Source organism: Triturus cristatus, chromosome 7 (genome assembly GCF_964204655.1).
Source record: "Triturus cristatus chromosome 7, aTriCri1.1, whole genome shotgun sequence".
Lineage (NCBI taxonomy): Eukaryota > Metazoa > Chordata > Amphibia > Caudata > Salamandridae > Triturus > Triturus cristatus.
In genome coordinates this window covers 1,045,219,631-1,045,240,636 of record NC_140590.1, presented here as the reverse complement: position 1 = coordinate 1,045,240,636, position 21,006 = coordinate 1,045,219,631, and the positions used below count along the sequence as shown (strand labels likewise).

The window sequence follows — 21,006 nt, the reverse complement described above, 5'->3', positions numbered from 1 at the left end:
CTGCCCCAGAATGTGTTCCATCCACCGGGCAGCATGATGGCCCCAGGCATGCTCCCGCTCGTACCAGTGCATGAAGCGCCCGGCATAAGCGGTATCTATTCACAGGGCGATGAATCTGCGGTTAGAAGTATCCATAAGCAGAACAAGTTGCTTTCATTCGGTTGTGCCTTTTTTTGGTGGACACTTTTATCTAACCGCAGATTCCTCACTGAAACACTTACCTCCCCGTTCTGTAGTATGGACTCTTTTCTCGATTTATAAAAAGGTTCCAATTTAGAGCTCTGCACACTGTCAATATCTGTCAGCCAGTGGCTCAGAGTTGGCTGGCGCAAACAAGGTTCAGAAGGAAACTTATATCGGCATGCTCTGGCGTCACTTCCTGGCTGGGACAGATTTGACACTGAACCACTTACTTGTACACCATGGAAATAGTGAAAAAATTCTCTGGATCCAGTCTGGCACAAGGGGAAGTATCTGCAGTTAGGTAGTGTATCCACCAGAAAGAGCGTTACTAAAGGACGTACGTTTTTCTTTAGCAGTCATTTAGCAAGTTTTACTGCAAAAGGTGAAGTAAAACCCAAACATTTGCTCTAGATCTTCAAACTGCCAAAAACTATTGATTTGCATTTCACAGTCTAATGTAATGTTCACTTCTTACCATTTGCACATGAAAGAGGTCTTGTGCAGGCAGAAAAAAGCATTTTCTACATTTCCATCTTAATATTTGGACCTTCATGGTCCAGTTTGAATAAATATCTCAAGTTGGGCAGACCCCAAAGTGGCAGTGGGGGCACCTACTCTCTAGTCCTCCCACCTTCATGAATTCTTTTCACCATTTAAAAGCTCTACGTTTTGCATCTTTCTCCCACCTCCACCTATTTTTATACAATCTGTTTCTTTTTTTTCTTTGCTGCTCTTCTGCTACTTTTTTCATTTCCGCACAATGGATTCCCATTATCCATTCTTCCTTTGTCACATTCCCCAGTTGCTTCTTGCATTAGCAATTAATTTTGACTGATCTAATCCGTGAGCTTTCCTCCTGCTTGTATCTAATTTGATTGGAAATAAAAAAAGCTGCTTATGGTGATTCTGCGGTCTGATTTGTCTTGAGCAAGAACATGTGCCCACTCACAACTGTCTTTTATGAGTTATACTCCATGAGTATGAAAGTTAATGCTGCATCATGGTCTGATTATCAAATTTTTGTGTACTAGAATGTTGATTCTGCCTTTAAAGAAAATGGAGGTAATTTTTCATCGGCCTCCTGTTCTAGCTTTTTCCGGATCCGTTAACATTCACTCCAAAAGAAAAGCATCCCAATTTCATATTTGAAGCATGGGAAGAGAAATTTTGGTTTAACAAAAGTATGATTTCACTGATATGCTGAGCTTACTGTTTTTCACCTGTAGAGGCCTCCATTTTTGCCGCCGCCCATGAATAACATGCCACCGCCACCAGGAATGATGTTTCCGCCAGGAATGCCGCCTGCAACAACCCCTGCAAACCACACGCCAGCTCAAACCCCTGCACCAGTTCAAGCCCCAACACCAGCCCCAGCCCCAACGCTACCGCCGAACGAGGAGCTATGGGTTGAAAACAAGACTCCTGATGGAAAGGTAAGTTTTGATCTACTCCAAATCCCTGTGCACCCAAGCTCATGAGTCTTGCGTGTTATATAGTGGAGTGGTGCAATGATTCTGGAAGACTGTCATTTCCTGCAGTGTATGGCTCCTGTGGCTGACGTTTAGCTCACATGGATGTATCAGTGAAACGTCTTCTGGATTGGAGATGCGAAGTTCTGCTCATCAAGACATGACGTTAGAATATTTTTGTTCTGTACACTTTCCAGTCGGTTGTTCTCAAAATGTTATCCTGATCTACATCTTTTGGTGGAGGTCTTGCTGTGTGTCTGGGTAAATCATTTGACTGCCTTCTAGGAGCTCCATTCTGACCAACACAGTCACCACTTCATTCTGAAGATTATTTCCCAACCGTTCTTCAAATCCTTTAGTTTATCCAGTTTGTATTGAAGGCTAGGAGAGTGAAGAGATGAGCCCTTCTGTTCTCAAGATTTTGACTTGTTCCGCATACATGGTGATGGGGTAGGTGATGGTCCATGCCAAGTGACCGTCACAGAGAAGTGTCAGATCCACAGAGAAGAAAAATTAACATATAATCAAAAGAATGCTACGTAAGATTCAAATATTAGTGTCATCTTCAACTGTGTCGAAACTGAAGGTACAGCAGATATTTTGGATGATGTGGTTTGCAAAAAAAAAAATATAGGCCTCCATAGCTTCATGCAGCTAAGATGTGTTGCAACTTGTCCCCATGCTCTGGAACTATTGTATAATTTGTGTTTGCTGATACAAACATTTACTGTGATGAGGCATTCATCGGATTATGCGTTTTTTTTTTTTGGTACTGCACAGTAAGCATTTTATAATTTTTAGGTCACTTTAGGTTTGATACCCGGTTGATAACATATCTAATTTGTCTCGCATTGCTTCTTGGAACAGCTGTTTTTCGATTCTGAAGAGAGAGAGCCTAGCAGTATTTAAGATTCCTTCTGCTTTTGTACTAGGACCTTTGACCAGTCATATTTAGGAATTTACAGCCTGCCAGCATTGAAAAAGTGCAAATACTTGGGCATTTCAAGTGCATGCAGTTGATACCTCTGAGAAGTAGAGAATATTGACTTGGTCTACTGAGTCTTGAGTGTGAGGCTCCTTGTGACTGATCTTTTAGCTGAAATTTCTCTGACAGAAGTAACTGATTTATTGAGAAATCCAAGTGTTTTTCCATCGTATGCAAAGTAATTTTCCTGTATTGTTTCTTTGCCTTCCCAGTGGGTCTGATAGACAATGTTTTAGTTTCATGCATCTCCTTCTAATTTCATTTTTAGTCAGTCTCTGGAATCGGTTTCTAAATTGTTTTGATTACAGATTAAAAGCTAACCTACCTTCTAACATCACAAACCAATCCCTATGCCCGAGTAGTAGCAAAAATAATTGTCTTTTTAAAGGGTTACCTGTGTGCTAGCAGACCAGTTCAGTCCGTACTTTGTTTTGAGCTCTTTGGTACCGCATAAGAATTAACTGAGTTCCCTAAATGTCAAATGGTTTTCCTGAGGATTCCAATATGAGAAATGTTGATGCATCCATTGCCGCCTTAAGGTTCAACTCAGGGCTCACTGCAGGGAAGTTAAATATCTCCCACACAGTTCTTCTGAAAACTTTACCTGAATTGATACTCTATAGACACATTTGAGTTCACTGAAAGAAGTCTCCGACTGAGCAGTTGTGCGTCCTTTTCTTTGTGCATTGCAGCATTCATGGTTTTTTGGTGGATGTTTACCATTTGGAACCCTGAACCAGAAGAACTGGTGTATTTCAAGTAAATAACTTGCTCTACTTATCCACTTGATTCTCGAGTGGAAACAAAGTTTATCGATCACATCTTACTTTATTAAGGTGGATATTGGTGAAACATTCATACACAACATTACTATTGTATATGAATATGCACAAAATACAAGCCAGTACCCCAGCACAATCCGGGGCCCGAGATACAAAGTTTTGTAGTGTTCATGTTCATCATATTTGTGTTTTTATTTATTTTTATAATATGATGCCTTATTTTTGACCTGATTCATATGATGAAAAACGCCAGGTGTTCTTGGGGAGCCTTCACAAGCCATGAGATGTGCTACAGGTTATTTTTTCCCGTAGTCTGTCAGTCACTGACACTGGGGTGCCAGTCAGAATGCAACATTCTAATCATTTAGCTATGATGCATGCTATTAAACATAGTTAATTGGTAGTCATGTGCACGTGGTGTGAAAAATCATGTTTGAGTCAGTGACTGAGATTTCTACCCAAAAATGTTGAAAAAAATCTAAAAGCTCACCTATGGCTGGAGTCGCATCCAGCCCTAAAATTAGTTTGAATGCCAAAAAAAGCAAGTTCATATGGTTGTCTGTATCCAGTTTGACAAGGCTCCTTGGGGGGTCTGTGTGCTGGTTGGGAATTATGGTTCACTAGGAAATGAGTTTGGGACAGAACTGGTCCAAAGTTATTTTAGCTATGAGTGCATGTTGCATTACCTACCCAACATCGGGGGCATGTATCTCCAAACTGTCAAGTTGCGATGCGGATAGCTCCAACACGACCTTGATTTAGCCACTTTGACCCACAGACTTGACCTGTGAGTCTTGGAATTGGAACAGTTGGCATTTATACCTTCATAAATTGACGTTTCCAGAACACTTAAGACTTGGTGAACCATTCAAACTGCTCTGGAATACTGGCAAGTTAACTGTGAGCCAACTGGATGCTACCTTATTTCTCTGTGTTCATTTGGGGCTGGATCTTGGCAAATATAGGCTCTTTTGGATATACAGGACAGATTGCAGAAGTGGCTGTCCTAGAATGTTTTGTTGATGCGCAACCTCTGGGTCTCGGTTACTTCTCAGTAGTTTTGGCTAAGTTCAGTTGAAAGGTCCTTTTGCCTCTTGGGTGGCTGACATCCTTGAGATATTCTCCACACAGACTTTCGTTAGCAGGGGTTTGCCCTTAGTTAGGAACCTAGAACCACAGTGACTTCCAGTTGAGGCCTGGTCTTAGGACTTCAGGGAAGAATATGCCACCAGCACATTTATGCTAAAAGCATACCTTTTCTCTGAGCTTGTGTGCATAGTATTTCCTAAAGTTGAACATTCTGCAGTTTGCTGAATTGAGCTAGAGAAATTTCCCTGATGATCTCTTTGTTAGAGAGTATTCTAGGTGGTTGAAAGAGGAAAAAAAATCAACCTTGTAGCCTGGTATAAGTTTGACTTTTAAACTTTTAAACTTGTTAAAACCGAAGTGAAGCTGTAGTACCAACCTAAGATGGCTGTTGCAAACTCTGCTTGACTTTGATATGTTTGTGTCAAATAAGCCTCCTCTTTGTTGCAGCTCCCTTCTTGTGATAGCAAAGAGTCATTCTACAGGCAGTATCTTTCACCCATATGTGAGAGTCAGATAAGCACCTGTTCCATTCTTGGCTGATGGCGGCATGGAGACCTTGCATAGCTGCCTCTGGTTCCACAGTTCCAGGCTGATGAACTGGGCTTTAAATTGGGGGGATCCTTCCAAGCAGATTATCAAAACCAGTTAAACTCACGTTTGATTTCTGTTGGGCTGCCCTTCCCGTCCTCTCACTGATTACCTTTGGTGTCCTGGGGTGTGTTCTATTTATTTTTTCTTTATTTGGGTGACTTTTTTTTTCTTCTATTCTGAAGAAACAGGAGGATCCGCGCACAGCCTTGCTATGGATTTGTTGAATAGAGCAGTGTAAAACAGCCTCCCGGCTTTGTCTGTAGTATGCCCTCAGAGGCACAGGGTTGTGTCTAGGTGCAAAAGAGTACCTGGCCTAGAAGGCGGTGCAGCTGCTCTGGGGTTGCCTTTCTCACAATACATAGGTGTATGGGGCTACAAAGGCTATGGGACTGCAAAAAGATTATAGGTGATCGTTGAAGGCAGATTGTCAAGTATGCGACATCAGGCCAGCTGCCAGTTTTGCATTTAAAAAAAAATAAAAAAATTGAGACGTCTGATGGACACTGCACCAAATTGCTGCTTCCCTGCAGTGTCTTTTCCCTTTAAAATGTTACCCCTTGTGAGCCACCAGTCCTCATAATGAAGTAAATAGGAGGGAAATAATGCTATTCTGTGTCAAATTCAATAAATCAGACCCAATCAATGTAAACTTCTGTATCGTATTGTGGGCAAACTTTCCATGGGCTCTGCATGTTTCTCTTTAGTAGAAATTTGTGTGCAAATTGTGGCTCTTTTGCCCTCAGAAGCGAGGTGGTGTTTCATGGTCAAATGTCGGTCCATATGTATGCCCAGGGACTTGTATGAGGGTACCACAGCGACTTGTTTTCCCTTGCTGGACCAGATGTGACTTGCACTTAGAATCGACTAGGCAAACTACTTTTTGTCTTATTCAAATTTCGTGCTAAGCCTTGCAGCGCAGTGTCATGCTAATAACCTTGGGGCCCGATGGGTGTCTGACTCAACATGATGTCATTGGCATATTGCAAGCACACAATTTTCTCTGTTGACAGTTTCTGTGGGAAACTTTCCACCTGTGTTAGGTAGCTGTTCAAATTGGCCAAGTATAAATTGAAAACACTAGGCTAAAACAAACCCTTGTTCCAAGCCATTATTTGTTTGGATTTTTGATGCAACTCTATTATTTCCAACTTTGACCAGTGCCCATTTCTCACTATACAATGCTATTATTGCGTTAAAACAATTTTCCTGGAATGCCAGTTCTGCAAGTTTCGCCCTCTGTCAAAGGCACGTTTTAAATCGATTAAACATGTGAATAAGCGAGTTTGTTTTGCTGAATTGCTTTTTCTGCTAAGGTGGTGAGTGCAGATAAATTGGTGGTAGTCCCCATTCCTGACCTGAAACCTGTTTGTGCTTTAGGAATTAGATTTATTTATCTACCCAGGCTTTAAGGTCTTGAAAAATACAGGCAGCTTGTAAGTCAGCTTCTACGTCTATTAGTGTTATCAGCCTATAGTTAAGTTTAGATGAATGGCTGCCATTCTTGTAGATGGAATGGAAGATACTCCCTTCTTCCAGGAAGATGGAATAGTATTTGTACTGTAGAATTTGTATTTATTTTTGGTTTATTTATTCAAATTTACAAGGCTGATGCGCAATTACAAAGCAATAGTGAGAATGACCGTACAGTACAGCGATCTTACAGCCACATGCTGTCCATATCCTACACATCATTAGCAGTAGATAAATAGGTAACATATTCACAAACTCTAGTCAGTTGACATACTGAGCAAATATGTAGTGAATGGACCCCACACATCTCTCGGTCGAGGGGCATGCAGCAGTTCCTCGGCGTAGCATGCAGGCTGGTCTCGGCAATATGCCTTGTCCTGTATCCAATGATCATGCTTCGGGGCAGTCCTCCCACGCCACTGAATGGAAACTCTCCGCTTTGCTAGCAAGAACGCTATAGCTACTAATTTTCGGTTGGAGAATTGTAGGCTTTTGTTGAGACCCAGAAGGCACGTTTGTGGGGTGCATTTCACCGCCTCCATGACCATATTAGTGAGTGTGTGTTTAACTTGCATCCAATAGTCCTGTACCGTTTAACAATCCAACGCTAAATTCATAAAATATGCATCAGGCGCCCCACATCTTACGCAGCTCGCATTGTCTCTCAATCCATACTTAAAGTTGTGCTGGGGTATAGTATAGCTGATGTATATATTTGAAATGTATTATTTTAAGATTTCCATTTGCCTTCAATTGCCCTGTTAATGTACAGCACGCCTTCCAGTCCTCCATGTTCAGTGGTGTAGTGAGGACTGTGTTCCACTTATCTAAAGACCACTCACCCAATTCCCTTGTGTCTTTCTGTGAGGCGTTATATAGCCGTGTAATGAGCTGGGACCGTTTTTCTGTTGTATAAATCAACTGAAGTACCAACCCCCCCCCCCCCCCCCCCCCCCCCCGCAGCCTGCGGCTCTTTGGAAATTGTGGGTATAAGGTGCGCAAAGCAGCGTGAAGTCTGCTATATGTGAACAGCGGCATTGGGGACCCCTAATCGTACTTCAGTATCACTGAAGTGTCTAGGAATTTTCCCTCCCGGTAGACACCCCCCTTCGTGTGAAACCCCGCTGCACGTAGAATACTTAGTGAACCACTCTCTCTTGTAACGAAAATTTCAGAATGATGCAATAGCGGCATAGCTGGGGCATACAATGGGACAATCTGCGCCCGTTGGCCAAGTGCCCTCCACGCGTGTACTATACATTGTACTGTATCTATTTCCCCTCTCTCAAATATAGAACTATTACATGCTGCCAATAATAGGCGAAATGCGCCTGAGCACATAAATAATATAATTGTAAGTCTGGGGCTGTAAATCCTCCCTGCTCAAACGGGAGTGTTAATATTTCCCACCTAAGTCTCAGTTTTTCTCCAGCCCAAGCTAGCGTAATTAACAGTGTACAAAGTGTTGTAAAAGCGTATGGTGATGTTTGTGCATAGATACAGGAACTTAGGTAGCACTATCCTTTTCATCAACGATATTCTATCCGCTAGGGACAGTGGCAGCTTGATCCATCTTGTCACCTGCCTCTCCAACCACGATATTGCCCTGCCATAATTAGTTTGTAGGACCACTTGTGGTTCCTTATGGATCCATATCCCCAGATACTTTACTGGGTCTATGCACCTTTTCAGTAGGTATTCTAGGTCAAGGGGAGGATTATCGACTTGGACCAGTTAATACCTAATCCTGAGTACCACTCAAATCTCACACATTCTTGTATAAGCCTCTCCAAGTGTACCTCCCATACAACATGTCATCAGCGTACATGGACACTGCAAGCGCAGCGCTGCCGCCGCATGTCTGCCGCAGTATACATGCCAGCGGTTCGAGGACCACCGCGAATAATAATGGTGACCGGGGGCACACGTGACGCGATGTATTGCAAATATCCCCGATGCGTGCCCATTAACACGCGCCATGGGGTCCGTGTACAAAAGCCTGATCCAATTATTGAATGACACCGGCGCCCCATGCGATGTAGTACCGCAAACATATATTTCCAGGAGATTGAATCAAAAGCTTTGGCGGCGTCCAATAGCACCTCCACTGCAGGCCGCACAGGTTCTAGTATATGCAACACCGCAAACAGCGTATCCAAATTATGTGAGGTGGACCGAGCAGGCACAAACCCAGATTGGTCCACCAGCACAATTGTGGGCAATAATAAACTAATTCGAGTGGCTATGACCTTTGCCAATATCTTAGCATTAGTGTTGATAAGCGATAGCAGCCTGTACATGTCACAACTTTTGGCAGTTTACCCGGTTTCAACAATACATTTTTTTTATTGATTTTCTTTTTAACATGGTCGATACAGTTAAACATCAGCAAGGGTTTTCATCTTGAGATACATACTTGGGTATACAAAGGTATTATAGGCTAGTCCGATGTACATTTATAGCTGCAGTCTCTCGCAGTTGTGTTAACGAGTCATAGTAGTTCCTACATAATGCATGGGTGATGATGTGGGGCTGGGGTGTGCTGGGTTTTCCTAGCCTGCTGAGACGAAGTGACGAGGTTTAGTCTATTTAGACGCTGCTTCTCATATGCTTCCATATACATATCATAGAGTTGGGGAGCTAATAAGTCAATGTACTCTTTAAAGAATTCCCCAGGCAGATCTCCCCCTGTAGCTTTTCCATTAGGTAGCGCAGTAAGGATCTCTTTGATTTCCTCCATCGCTATTTGTTCTTAAAAAATCTCGCTATCCCTGAGTCAACCACACCAGTGCAATGTCCTCTAAACATTCTGCAATCTCTGGTTCCTCTGCCGACTCTCTGGCAGCATACATATTTTCGGAGTACTGTACAAATGTGTTGAGTATGCCCCGCGTGTCCTATTGGACAGTGTTCTCACTGGAGATAGCTTCTACTAAATGTGTTCTCGCCCATGGCTATGCAATTGTACTTCTTAACGCTTTCCCAGACTTACCCCCTTCCCCATAGCCTCTAGCCCTCCACCCTCTGTGACATATGGCGAACCTCTTGTTCCTTACTTCATTATATACTGTACGTTTTTCCCTAATTGCTGCCAGCTTGGCCTCATTTGTTTCTTCACACGCCCTTTACAATTTCCCCAAGTTTATTTCAAGCTGTCGCAGCTGCCCTCAAAGAGATCTAAGAACCCCAGCTTGGAGTCTACCACGTATTGTTATTTTGAACGCCTCTCATATCGTTTCCATACTCTGTACTGAGCCTATATTATGTTGAAGAACTCTGCGATTGCCCCTCTTACCCCTTCCAGGAATACCTGATCTCGCAGTGAGGACAATTGCGAGCGCCATTGGAACTGCGGGGGATTGTATGTGGGAATTTCCATAGTCATCAGAACCGGGGCATGATCCGACAATGTCTGTGGTAAGCGTTTGACCACATTAATCCACATAGTTGCATCTTTTGTGACTAACCGATAATCTAGCCGTTACCATGATTATGTACATAGGAGTGATATGTGCCTTCTTTGAGCCCAGGATACCTCATCTGCCAAATATCATTGAGACCCAGGTCCCTCCTGCCCCCCACAGTATCCTCCGACGCCTTTTTAGGTGGCCCTTCCGCCGTGGACAACCGATCCTCATCTTATACCAACGAAGCATTAAAAACCCTGCCACAGATAATTGCAGAGGGCGGCAGTTTGTGTAACTTAGCCCTTAATCCGCCCTTGGGCCGCTTTATATGCCACTGCATCTTCATATACCTTAATCCGCCCTTATGCCTCCTGCTATCAGTCATTGTCCATGTCCATTTATATAGATGACATTCTAAGCAGCTATCAGAAGGTATTACATGTCCACTTCACACTAGTGTATTTATCAATACTCATCACCTTCTGGTCTATCAATAACAATAACAATTACTCTGCGACAATTTCTTTGTCGACACCCACCTCCATACCCTCCTTTACCAATTGCTTGTCCTGTCTCTGCAGTCAGCACCAACAGTTATGTCTTCATTGTCCGCATCATTTCCTGAGGGTCTTGCCTCTTCTAGTCGTTCCAGTTGCTTGACAAATGATATTGGTTCTTTGGGTGACAAAAATATCCTGGCTTTTCCCATATGTCAGATTCTGGGACGCGCAGGATACAACATGGCGTACTGCATTTTCACAGTTTGCATCTTCTTTTTGACCTGTCGAAACTCACGTCTTGCCTGCTGCACAGCCGCCGTAAAGTCCGGATACAGAGCTACTTCGATCCCCTGATATGTCATGGTACCCTTCTCTCTGGCTAGCCTGAGCGCTGCATCTCGGTCGCAGTAATTCAAAAAAACGTAGATTCTGGTCCTCGGCGGAGCGCCCTGCATTGGTTTGGGGGCCAAAGATCTATGTGCACGCTCTACAATGAGCATGGATGAGAAGTGCCCCATACCTAGCATATCCTTCAACATGGCCTCCACATAAAGCTCCATTCTGCCTGTATTGGTGGACTCTGGCACTCCTGTAATGCGGAGATTATTCTGGCGCGACCTTGCTTCAAGGTCATCATTTTGGGCCTCTATTACTGCTAAGAGCTTCTCCATTTGTAAACACGAGGCACTGATTATGCCCAACTGATCCTCTGTCGTGGATAAACGTTCCACTTCTGTCAGTCGAGACCCATGTTTGTCAAGCTTTGCCGCGATATTATCCATTCTGAGATTGAGGCTGTATCTTGCTGTTGATAGATTGTAAACTCTGCTGCATTGCCAGGAGCGTGCTGTCCAGCGTGCTAGTGCCCCCCGCCTCTGATTCTTGTTCATTATCCGAAGCTGCTTTACTCTGGGATTTAGGAACACGCTTGGATTCAAATGTAAGCTTGGGCTGTTGCTTGTCCGCCTTGCCCATGGTGCCCTTTTGTAGTTTGAACCTCAAAGTTCCTGTGCCAGTGTATTCACCGCTCAATCCTCCTCCACTTGGTACAACAGTTGATTTTGGGATGTAATGGCACCACCAAGAGCGTGCTCTTCCACCGGTATCTTTAATTCGATATGCGTCCAGCCGAGCAGCTACCCTGGGATTTGCAATGCCCCTGAACTGCCAGTCGAGATTTTTCTGTTTTAGCTTGGGCCGTGTAGGAGTACTTTGTCAATATGGCAGTTTCTATATTAAAATGGCACAGGATCACCATACACCACCTCCGCAGGTATTTTAATCGTGCCGGCGCCTTCCCAGCAATGTTAATGTGTCTATATAGCTGATGTGCAGGAGTTAAACCAGTGCCATTACATGCCTGCTTCAGTCTGCTCGCGCTACCTCAAAGTCCGTCACTTCCATGTTTGTTGAGACCTAGTTTGCTTTGTCAGGCCACTACACCACTATTACTAGTGTCCAAACGAGTATTTTGTTCACCTTTTTCCCCTCGCGTGCAGCGCTTCGTTATACACAGCAGGATTTCTCAGTTCCTTCGGGTCAGCGGACCCCTTCACTGCAGGCCGGGCGCTGGGCCACGTCTCCACTGCGCTATCTTCGCACTGCTTCGTCTGCCAGCCTCAATCTGCGCTGCATTTATCTTGGTGAGTGCTATGCTTTAGCCAGTACAGCCGCTGTCCCCCGGGGCCCAGGACCTCGAGCGCCACGGCAGGGCCAACTCCATCTAGGCGGGGCACCTGGGATCGGCCCGCCCAGCCCCGTTTATCCCAGCGATCTGGCGCAGAGCAGCTTCGCTTACTTAACTCTCACCTTGCATAGTCTGGCTCACCAAGCGCTCCGCGCTCTGTATGTACACTACAGCACCCGACGGCAGCCTCGGCAGTCTTACATCTGCTCCGTAGGCGACACCGCATTCGCCTTCTCAGCAGCAGTCGAGCTGAGACGCCATTTTCTCCAGGCCTCGCCCCAGCCCGAATCTAAATGCAATTCGCACAATCCCCGTCTCGCAGGCCGTCAATTTGTTTGTTTGGGACTCCTTTGCCCTGTCCCGGTCTATTTTCGTGCTCGACGGCAGCGCTATTGAAGGACTTTGAAACTGATTGCGGCCCGACTGACTGAGTGGCACTAATGTGCGGCCATTTTGCTTCAGGCTCTCTAGCGCCCCCTTTCGTACTGTAGATTTGATTGAAGAGGTGCATTCAGTAACTGGGCCAGAAGTTGACGTCATTGTTAAATAATGCGTTTGGTAGTCTGTGTGGCCCGGTGTCCCCTCTGCCTTTAGGCTCTTTATTATTTTCTCTAGTCCTGAAGCGTCTGTTAAAGACTCTGAACCTGGGACTCAAATATTTTTTGTATTTCTAATTTACCGACGTTGTTAATTTGTTCGCCCGACCTCCCGCCCCAGGGAGGGGGTGAGGTGGAAGAATGTGCGCAATGTGGCTCCCTGTGTGTGTGCTGTTCTTGGTGGTGGTAGTGGTAGTGGTAGTGGTGGTGGTGGTAGTAGTAGTAGTATCTTTGCCTGCAACGATATCTGATCCACCTCATTGTACATGACTTGATACCCATTTAATGGCTGGATGGTTTGAAACTTCGAGTTTGGGTGGCAGTTCTCTATTTGGGTATGCTTATGCTCTGGTGTTAGTTTGTCTGTGTTTGTTGAAGTTGTGCTCGCTTACCCTAATTGTTTATTTAAATTGATTTCTGCCAGTGTCCTTATTTCAAGTTTCCTCTGTGCATTGTCTTGACTTTCGGATGGAACACTTTGTATTTTCCCCACGTCGTGACTGAGGGGAGGGGTTAGGTTTGTTTTTGCGGAAGCTCTTTTTCCTGGTGTTTTTCTAAGTATAGGGTGAATGTTATTTGCTTCTCTGATGTTACATCCACTGGTTGTTCTATTTCTGTTTTTTTATGGGAAAATAGGTGGCTTCTACTTCTTGTTGTGGCCCCTTGTGTTAGTGTGTGTTTCCTTTTCTTTTCCTTCTCTTTTGGTTAGAATTGGCCCTTCACTCTTCCCTCCTGAGCAATTACAGTAGTAAGTCTATCTGTGTTGTTGGATGAGCAGTGTGTGCTGCCGTATCTTTTCCGTTTATGGACAATTCACTTGCTGTGCTTTTGCTGTCCTTTTTTTTATTACACATTTGTGGGGGTTGGGAGCATTTAAGGGGGAGATGGCTGAGTTTAGTTGATTGGCCAGACTGGGTTGAGTTTCTGTTCTTTTTCTGTTACCCGGATTTTCCTTGTGATTTTCTGGATTGTGTTTTGACTTCCCGCAGACTATGCATCAAGATGGTTGGTGGAGATGGTAATTTGTCCAGTAAATTTGAGCACTGACAAGGGACCTATAATTGTAGATTTGTGCTCTCGAGATGAGATCATTCAGTGATTGTAACTTTTTGTGAGTACCGACCACGTGGATGGCCACTGAATAGAGGAGGTCCACCTGTATCTCCTGTTTGTCAGATTAAAAGCGAATTGCTGATGATATTGCCTCCATTGTGTTTAAAAGGGCGAGCAAGGTGGAACCAACTGGCTCATTGTTTTTCACAAATACAGTTGCGGCTTCCAAGTCTGAAGTGACTTCTAACCCCGAGCCCTCTTCAACAATATTTGCCTGGTTTGAGCCCTTTTGACCATTCTGTTTTTTGTTTTTTTTACTCGATTGTTTCTACTGTGAAATCAGCACCATGGCCCTCATTGTGTTGTTCTAAGGTATTGTGTTCTGCAGAGATGGTTAACTTGATTGGGCTCAATAGAGGACTGGCCTCTTAAGTGTATTTTTTCCATTTGGTGATGGGCTGTGATCCTGGGTGAAAGAAGAGTGGCTTTCTGGTGGGAGCTTTTCCCTACAGATGTGGAGGACCGTTGTTTGACTGAGTTTACTTCTCCGCATTGTAAAGCTTCAGAGGTCTCAAATTCTCAATGTTTGCTCCTGTGATTCCCAGTATCCAACGTTGTGTTAACTTGTTGTTTTCTACTGTTGTCTGCTGTATGGCATTGACTCAGTGAATCCCAATTGCTAAGTGCTTAGAGGTTCATTATTGAAAGCGATGACTATGTGGTGATTTTATGCACCTGCGCTTGAACTAATATATTTATGCTGTGAAGCCTGTCCTTCATTGCCTTGTTCAAGGATTGACTTTCAGGACCATGTAATGTTTCTACTTGACTGCCTGATCTGTCTGCAGCCGGTTCTTGGGTGGTTTTCTTCTGTATTAGGAAGTCCGTTACCTGATGCTGGCCTTTTATTGTGGCTGCTTTCCTACCCTTGTTGGATGAGGGCTTTTTTTATTACTGTCACCTCAGTACATATCATGGTGGTTATATTTGGATTTGTTGGTCTATGTATCGCTTTCTTTTTACTCTGATCCAGATTGGCCTTAGATTTACCTGACCTCATGATTTGGCCAGTTAGTTCTCCTTTTTCTGAACAGAGCTGGTTTTACGTTGCTTGATATTTTTTTTTTTTTAGTCAAGGTTTCTGGTAGCTCAGCTGTGGAATGTTTGGGGGTTGTTAATCTTAAGGGGGGCCTTCCATTATTTAGGTTATTGGTCGATGCTTTGCAGTTATTTCCTGTTATTGCCTGCTTTTTGCTGTGCTACTTAGGCGTATGGGAATGCCAGAGTGCAAGTGGCAACTGCTGAAGTCTGCTTGACTGTTTTGAGAGCAGTAGTGTTAGCGCAGTAAGTTCTGGCTGATGCGGTGAGGAATTAAATTCGTTTTCCACTTAGTCCTTAGCTCTACTGCCTTGATGATTGGCTCCAACCTCCTGGCTGCATGACATGGCTGCTGGCTCTCACTTTTACTCCTTCTCGCTCACCGTTGCTTCTCTTTATCCTGGGTCTGAGGTTCATTTGCCCCTTGTTCCTGGCTCCGAGGTTCCTTTGCCCCTTGTTCCTGGCTCTATGTAACATCTGCCCCCCTTTAAGGTGTTTAAGGGGATTAACTGGGAGGTTGCTGGAGAATGGCAAGCATGAGCTCGTCGGATCCCCGCAAGCTGTACCCAGGTCTAGCTGGGCCACTTATGTAGGGACGGGGCTCTCACTTTGCTGGGCAATCATGGGCTCGCCTGTTCCTTCTCTCCTTGTTCCTTACTCGTTGCTGGTTTGCTGTCCCAGGCCGCTGAGATGCTACAAGGTGCCTTGTGCAGACACTGGGGGTAGGCTCGCAGACCCTTGTCTGGGCTAGAATATGTGCAGTGGTCCAAACAGGGAGGCACTGTATGTTGCTGGTCAGTACGGCTCTCTAACTGCCTGGAGCCTGCTGTGGGGGCCGCATGACTGCAGTAACTGGCTGCGTTTGGCTCGTGTCGTGTAGCCTGCAATCTGTTGACTAGCAGCTATGCTGCTCGGCTCCGCCCACAAGCTTCATCTACGTCTCTTGACAGGAAGATCGGCAGCAAGAACAGACTCTGCTCTCAGTTGGAGCCCAGTAGGACCTGAAACTCCTGCCCAACCCCCATCACTGGATGAGTGCGTACCAAGGCTGAAATGTAAGGCCTGGTGTTAAGTAATACAACTTTGTGCATGCTGCTCTGTGATGAAACTATGCCTTAAATCAGAAATGTTGGAAAATGAATGTGTATCCGAGAACTCAAGATATGGTTTGATCATTTGTGGGTTAACTGTGAAACAAATACGTATATTTAAAAATGGATCAGAATATATTGTGTATGTGTGTATATGTTTGAATTATAGCGTATCATACAAGCTGCAGTGGAAGTTGTTGCAACATTGATTGCTTGTTTAAAGCTGATCACGTTAGTAATGTGATTATGCCTGAAGCATCTCCTACAGTTCATTGATACTTTGCTGTGCCACATTCTACATGACTGAGATTTTCTGTCGTTCTAAGTGGGAGCTTCTACTTTTTGACAACAATCCACACAGTACCCCCTCTAATTCAGCTAAAGGTAGAGGTGGGTATTGGCTTGATCAGCTCAAAGACACCTAAAACAGACATTAGTTCATGTGGACCATGATTAAACAATCCTGTTTCTAGGGCAATGCTCCGCCTCCATTCTACTCTTCTTAATGGAGGGTTTAGTCATGGTGGATTGGTTTCCAATCTCTCAATTATTATATGCTATGGAATTTCAAAATTGTTCTTTAGCAGTTCTACCTCACTGATGTCATCCATGTCTATTGCACAAAGACAAATGCATTCTTGATTTTCCAGTAATATGTAGTAATTTCATTGAAGAGTAAGACTCTTCAGAAGGGTCTGTCACATTCGGGTGTAGTAGAGAGATCTTGTAGGGTAGGTCAAATAATGCATATCGTGTGAGTAACTACAAAGTAATTTCTTTCATCTGAATTTTTTTTTTTTGCTTAAGGAAAATGCAACTTACTGTTTATGATGTGATGTGTACATTAGAGATGTATTGGGTTCTCTTGATAGTATATTAACTGCCTGTGATATGTATACAACAAAGCTATCTTTGTGTCAAATTGCAAGATAGGCGAGTTGCCCAACCCTCAATTGCTCCTAAACCTGTCTACTTTTGAGAAAGGTTTCAATCTCTTCAGTTTACTATATATTGTTTTGCTTAGGCTTCGATGGAAAAATACGGTGCTTTTAAAGTTGGTTTGATGCCTGATGTCCTGGTTAGCTTTGAACATCTTGCATAGAGTATTAAAACAGTGGAATGCATGTCCCTTTAGACTAGAATGAACATACTGAATTATTAGACATTGGGTTAATTTGGGTGCAGGTGGCCCCTACCAACTTAATGAAAAAACAATCTGAGTAGGTGAAGCACCATTCTGAAAGCATCATTGCTCTGCCCGTGATAAATATAGAACACACATTTGACAATCCCAAGAGGAGTGTTATGTTCAAGCAGTACCAACAGTTTTAAAGTTCAGAACTCAACACAATGAAATTGACTAGCCAGTTTTGAAAAAAGTAAAAAGACAACCATAATCCTTAAAATTGGATAAGAGAAACCGTATAGATGCAATTCAATTCAAAATCTTTATTCAGATTTGAACAAAATCCTTAAAGGAATAAAAAATATTTAAAAGATAATACATACTTTTCAGAACCTCTATGTCAAGATTCAAATCAGCAATATTCTATAAAAGACACTCTGAATTGTAAAACAAACTCTAATCATTGTAGGTCAGTATCCTGATGTCCTTAAAAATTCTCATAATACAAAATGCATTCGATTTTCTAGTGCGATGGAGTATGATAAAGTGCGGATGAACATTAACCATTAAAGATCGGCATCGTATAAAATATCCAATTTTATAAGATCTTATAATCAAAACTGGTTATTATTGCATTCACAAAACCTTAGAAAGGGTCAAAAGAATTATGTATCTTTAAATACAGGATTTGTTCGAGACAAACATTGCAGTACATTTCATTTTCATGTTAGTAACCAGGCATATTACAAGCTATATTAAAAATAGGGAAAAACTCCTATTTTAGCGAGCTGTTCAGGGGGGATAGACCCTCTATTTCACCCTGTGTTTCACTGTGAAATTTCCATTTCATTGCTCTCTCATAAAGTGATCTTTTTAAGTGAATGAGGTATTTCCATCTCTTAAGCCAGACTTCACGAATGTCGATATTGTATGACATACAGATATATTCTAATTTACATGAGAAATTTAAAGCATCCAGGTTTTAAAAAAAATCAAATAAAAACCACAAAAAAAAACTGCTGGTCTAAAATACAGTGTCGCAATACACGTGATCTTGTATTCGTGTAGAATTTACAAAAAATATAAAATGGAGTATTTGACTGGTTTTCCCATCACAAGGGCATTTAAGATATCTCTTCTCTATGCCTCCATTTTAGGAAAGGCCATCTGGTAGTGCAACAGACCTAATCGCATTCTGGTTAAGTGAAATCTGTCTTGCTAATTTTGTATAGCGATCCTTGTATTCCCTGTTGTATGGGTCCTAAGCAATATCTATTTACAGCTGACTTTGTTCTCTCTCTCTGGACTCTGACCGTCTCCCTGTCCTGTTCCCTATAAAATCTTTTTTTCTTTTTTTTTTTTAACTTTCTTTATTCGTTTTTTCCATAGCCATATACAATTTTAACAGGAGCTGTTAGCACAAGGTACAACAATATCACATAGCATAGAACAAATTGACAGTTCCTCGAAATCATCATATTAGCCAGCACGGAGTCCAGATCAAAGGCTTATTTTTGCAGTCATAGGTAATGGGGGTGGGGGCGGTGGGAGGGGGGGGGTAGGCAACGCCCAGAATTGTGCAACCCCACTTGTCTGAGCTTGGTTTTTCCGGGTATCATCAGGAGTGTCCATCTGTAGTAACAGCACCAATCATACCTATTCAACGCGCGACATCACCATTGTACATAGATGGTTCTAACAGCGTAGCATAAACCCCCACAACCGTACTTCCAACTGAAGATGTGACAAACTTTCATCCCCGTTCCATCTATCAGGAGTTCGTTGCGGTTTCTGTATTATCATCAACATTGACTACATTGTTTACAGTGGGATGTAACAGGAGATAACTCTTAAGGGGTCCCCAGATATCCACGGGTTTAGAGGCGGTAGGCAGGAGCTCCGCGTATCTGAACAGTGTGTCCTGACAGTGTACCATGTCTTGTATCCAGTCCTTTAACTTGGGAGCTCTGCCTCTTCCCCCATCGGCAGGCCACTTGTCTTTTTGCCAGTAAAAGAGCAACAGTTATGAATCTACGATAGTCTTTTGATTGTTTTGGTGTACCACAATAGTGCCTGTGTTGGAGATGGATTTAGAGGGGTGTTTATCATTTCAGAAAGGCCCGAGTAAACCCGCTGCCAATATCTATGAATGTCTGGGCATCCCCAAGCTAGATGTAGGAAATCCGCTGACGGCGTGTGACAGCGCCCACAGAGGTCATCCTCTCGGAGGCCAAACCTGCACATCTGAGCGGGAGTGCAATAAAGTCTGTGCAAGAATTTATAGTGAATAATCCGGAATCTACTGCTGGATGAGATCTGCTCAGTCTGTTGGCAGCAAAAGCTCCAGAGGTCATCCTCCTAGAGCGTACCCAGTTCCTCCTCCCATTTAGTGCGTGCTTTACAGGACCGAAGATAGTGTGGTGTGGGTCGTGTGGTATAGCTTGGAGACCGCATGTGCAGGAGAGTCAGCTTGGAGCAGCTGGTGCAGTGGCTCAAACCTGGGTGGCTCATTAGGGCATGCTTCAGTAATCGCCTGAATCCCACTGCGTAGCCGGATATACAGAAATGTATCCAAGGGAGTAGGAGTCAGGTCCCCAAACATATGTGCTAGTGAACGAAAATGGCCCCCATGATACAGATCTCCCCATGTCTTAATGTTAAGTTTGGTCATCATGTTTTTAAACAGTTGTAGTAGAGGTAGTGAGGGGTGGTATGCTAGTGGCAGCAATGGGGAATATATTAGCGACATCTGGACTTTACGCGCAATGTGCCGCCAAGCGAGAATGGAGCTAGAGATGGGAGTCTGATAAATAGCCTGTGTTTCAGGTTTACTAAATAATGCCCCTTCAAGCGGGGTGGGTCCGCCAGCCAATGTTCCACAGCTACCTGGGGCATAAAAGGAGGGGGGGTGGGGGGATGGATCCAATAGTAGACGAATTGTGCCTGTGCGCTATGATAATATAGTGCACAATCCGGTAAATCGAAGCCTCCTTGCGCAAATGGGCGAGTCAACCGATCCCAACTCAACCGAGGCCGCTTACCTCCCCAAACCAGCCGGATGAGTTCAGACCGCAAGGATTTGGAAAAAAACTTACTCGGGTGATAAGGGATGTTGAGAAATTAGTAAAGGAGTTTTGAGAGAATGACCATTTTAATGAGGGATGCACGGCCTGCCATGGAGAGGGGGAGCGTGATCCATCTGGTCACGCACGTCTGAATATGGTCCATTGCACGGCCATAGTTCAGCCTCAGTAGTTCCTCTCGATCCTGAGAGATCAGTATTCCCAGATATCGGACTTCACTGTCGCACCACTGCAGAGGATAATCAAGGGGGAAGGGTTTCGCCGCCGCTGTAAGTGGGAAAATAGTAGATTTTCCCCAGTTAATGTGAATACCTGACAATACAGAGAAGCGTATAAATTCTCTCAATATGGGGTTAAGATTGACGGAGGGGTCCCTGATGTAAAGCGTGATATCATCCGCATACAGGGATATCAGAACCTGTCTCTGGAAGCCACGCAAAGTCTTGTCTCGGTGGTGCTGCCGGAGCAGAGCTGCCATGGGTTCAATGGCCAGAGCAAATAAGAGGGGAGACAAGGGCCACCCCTGCCCAGTGCCCCTTGATATTTCAAAGGCCTCAGATATACAACCGTTAACACCCACCCTGGCTATGGGTTTATGATAAAGTATCGTGATCCACCTCAAGAATCCTATGGGTAGACCCATATTACGCAGTATACATAGGAGGTAGTCCCATTCCAATGAGTCGAAGGCTTTGGTGGCGTCTAAGAAGACTGCCACCATTGGTAAGTCAGGGTCGACATTTTGCAGTATCGAAAATAAGGTACGCAGGTTATGTGAGGTAGCTCTACCAGGAAT

General features: G+C 43.9%; 1 protein-coding gene across 2 annotated transcripts in view; it reads left to right on the top strand.

The window, feature by feature from the left end:
* TCERG1 (transcription elongation regulator 1) overlaps positions 1 to 21,006 on the top strand; it is a 698,295-nt gene that overhangs the window by 51,427 nt on the left and 625,862 nt on the right. For both annotated transcript variants that reach the window (XM_085618107.1, XM_085618106.1), the window contains exon 3: positions 1,410 to 1,616. In XM_085618107.1, the coding sequence (XP_085474233.1) occupies positions 1,410 to 1,616 (207 nt within the window). The remainder of the gene's footprint in view (positions 1 to 1,409; positions 1,617 to 21,006) is intronic.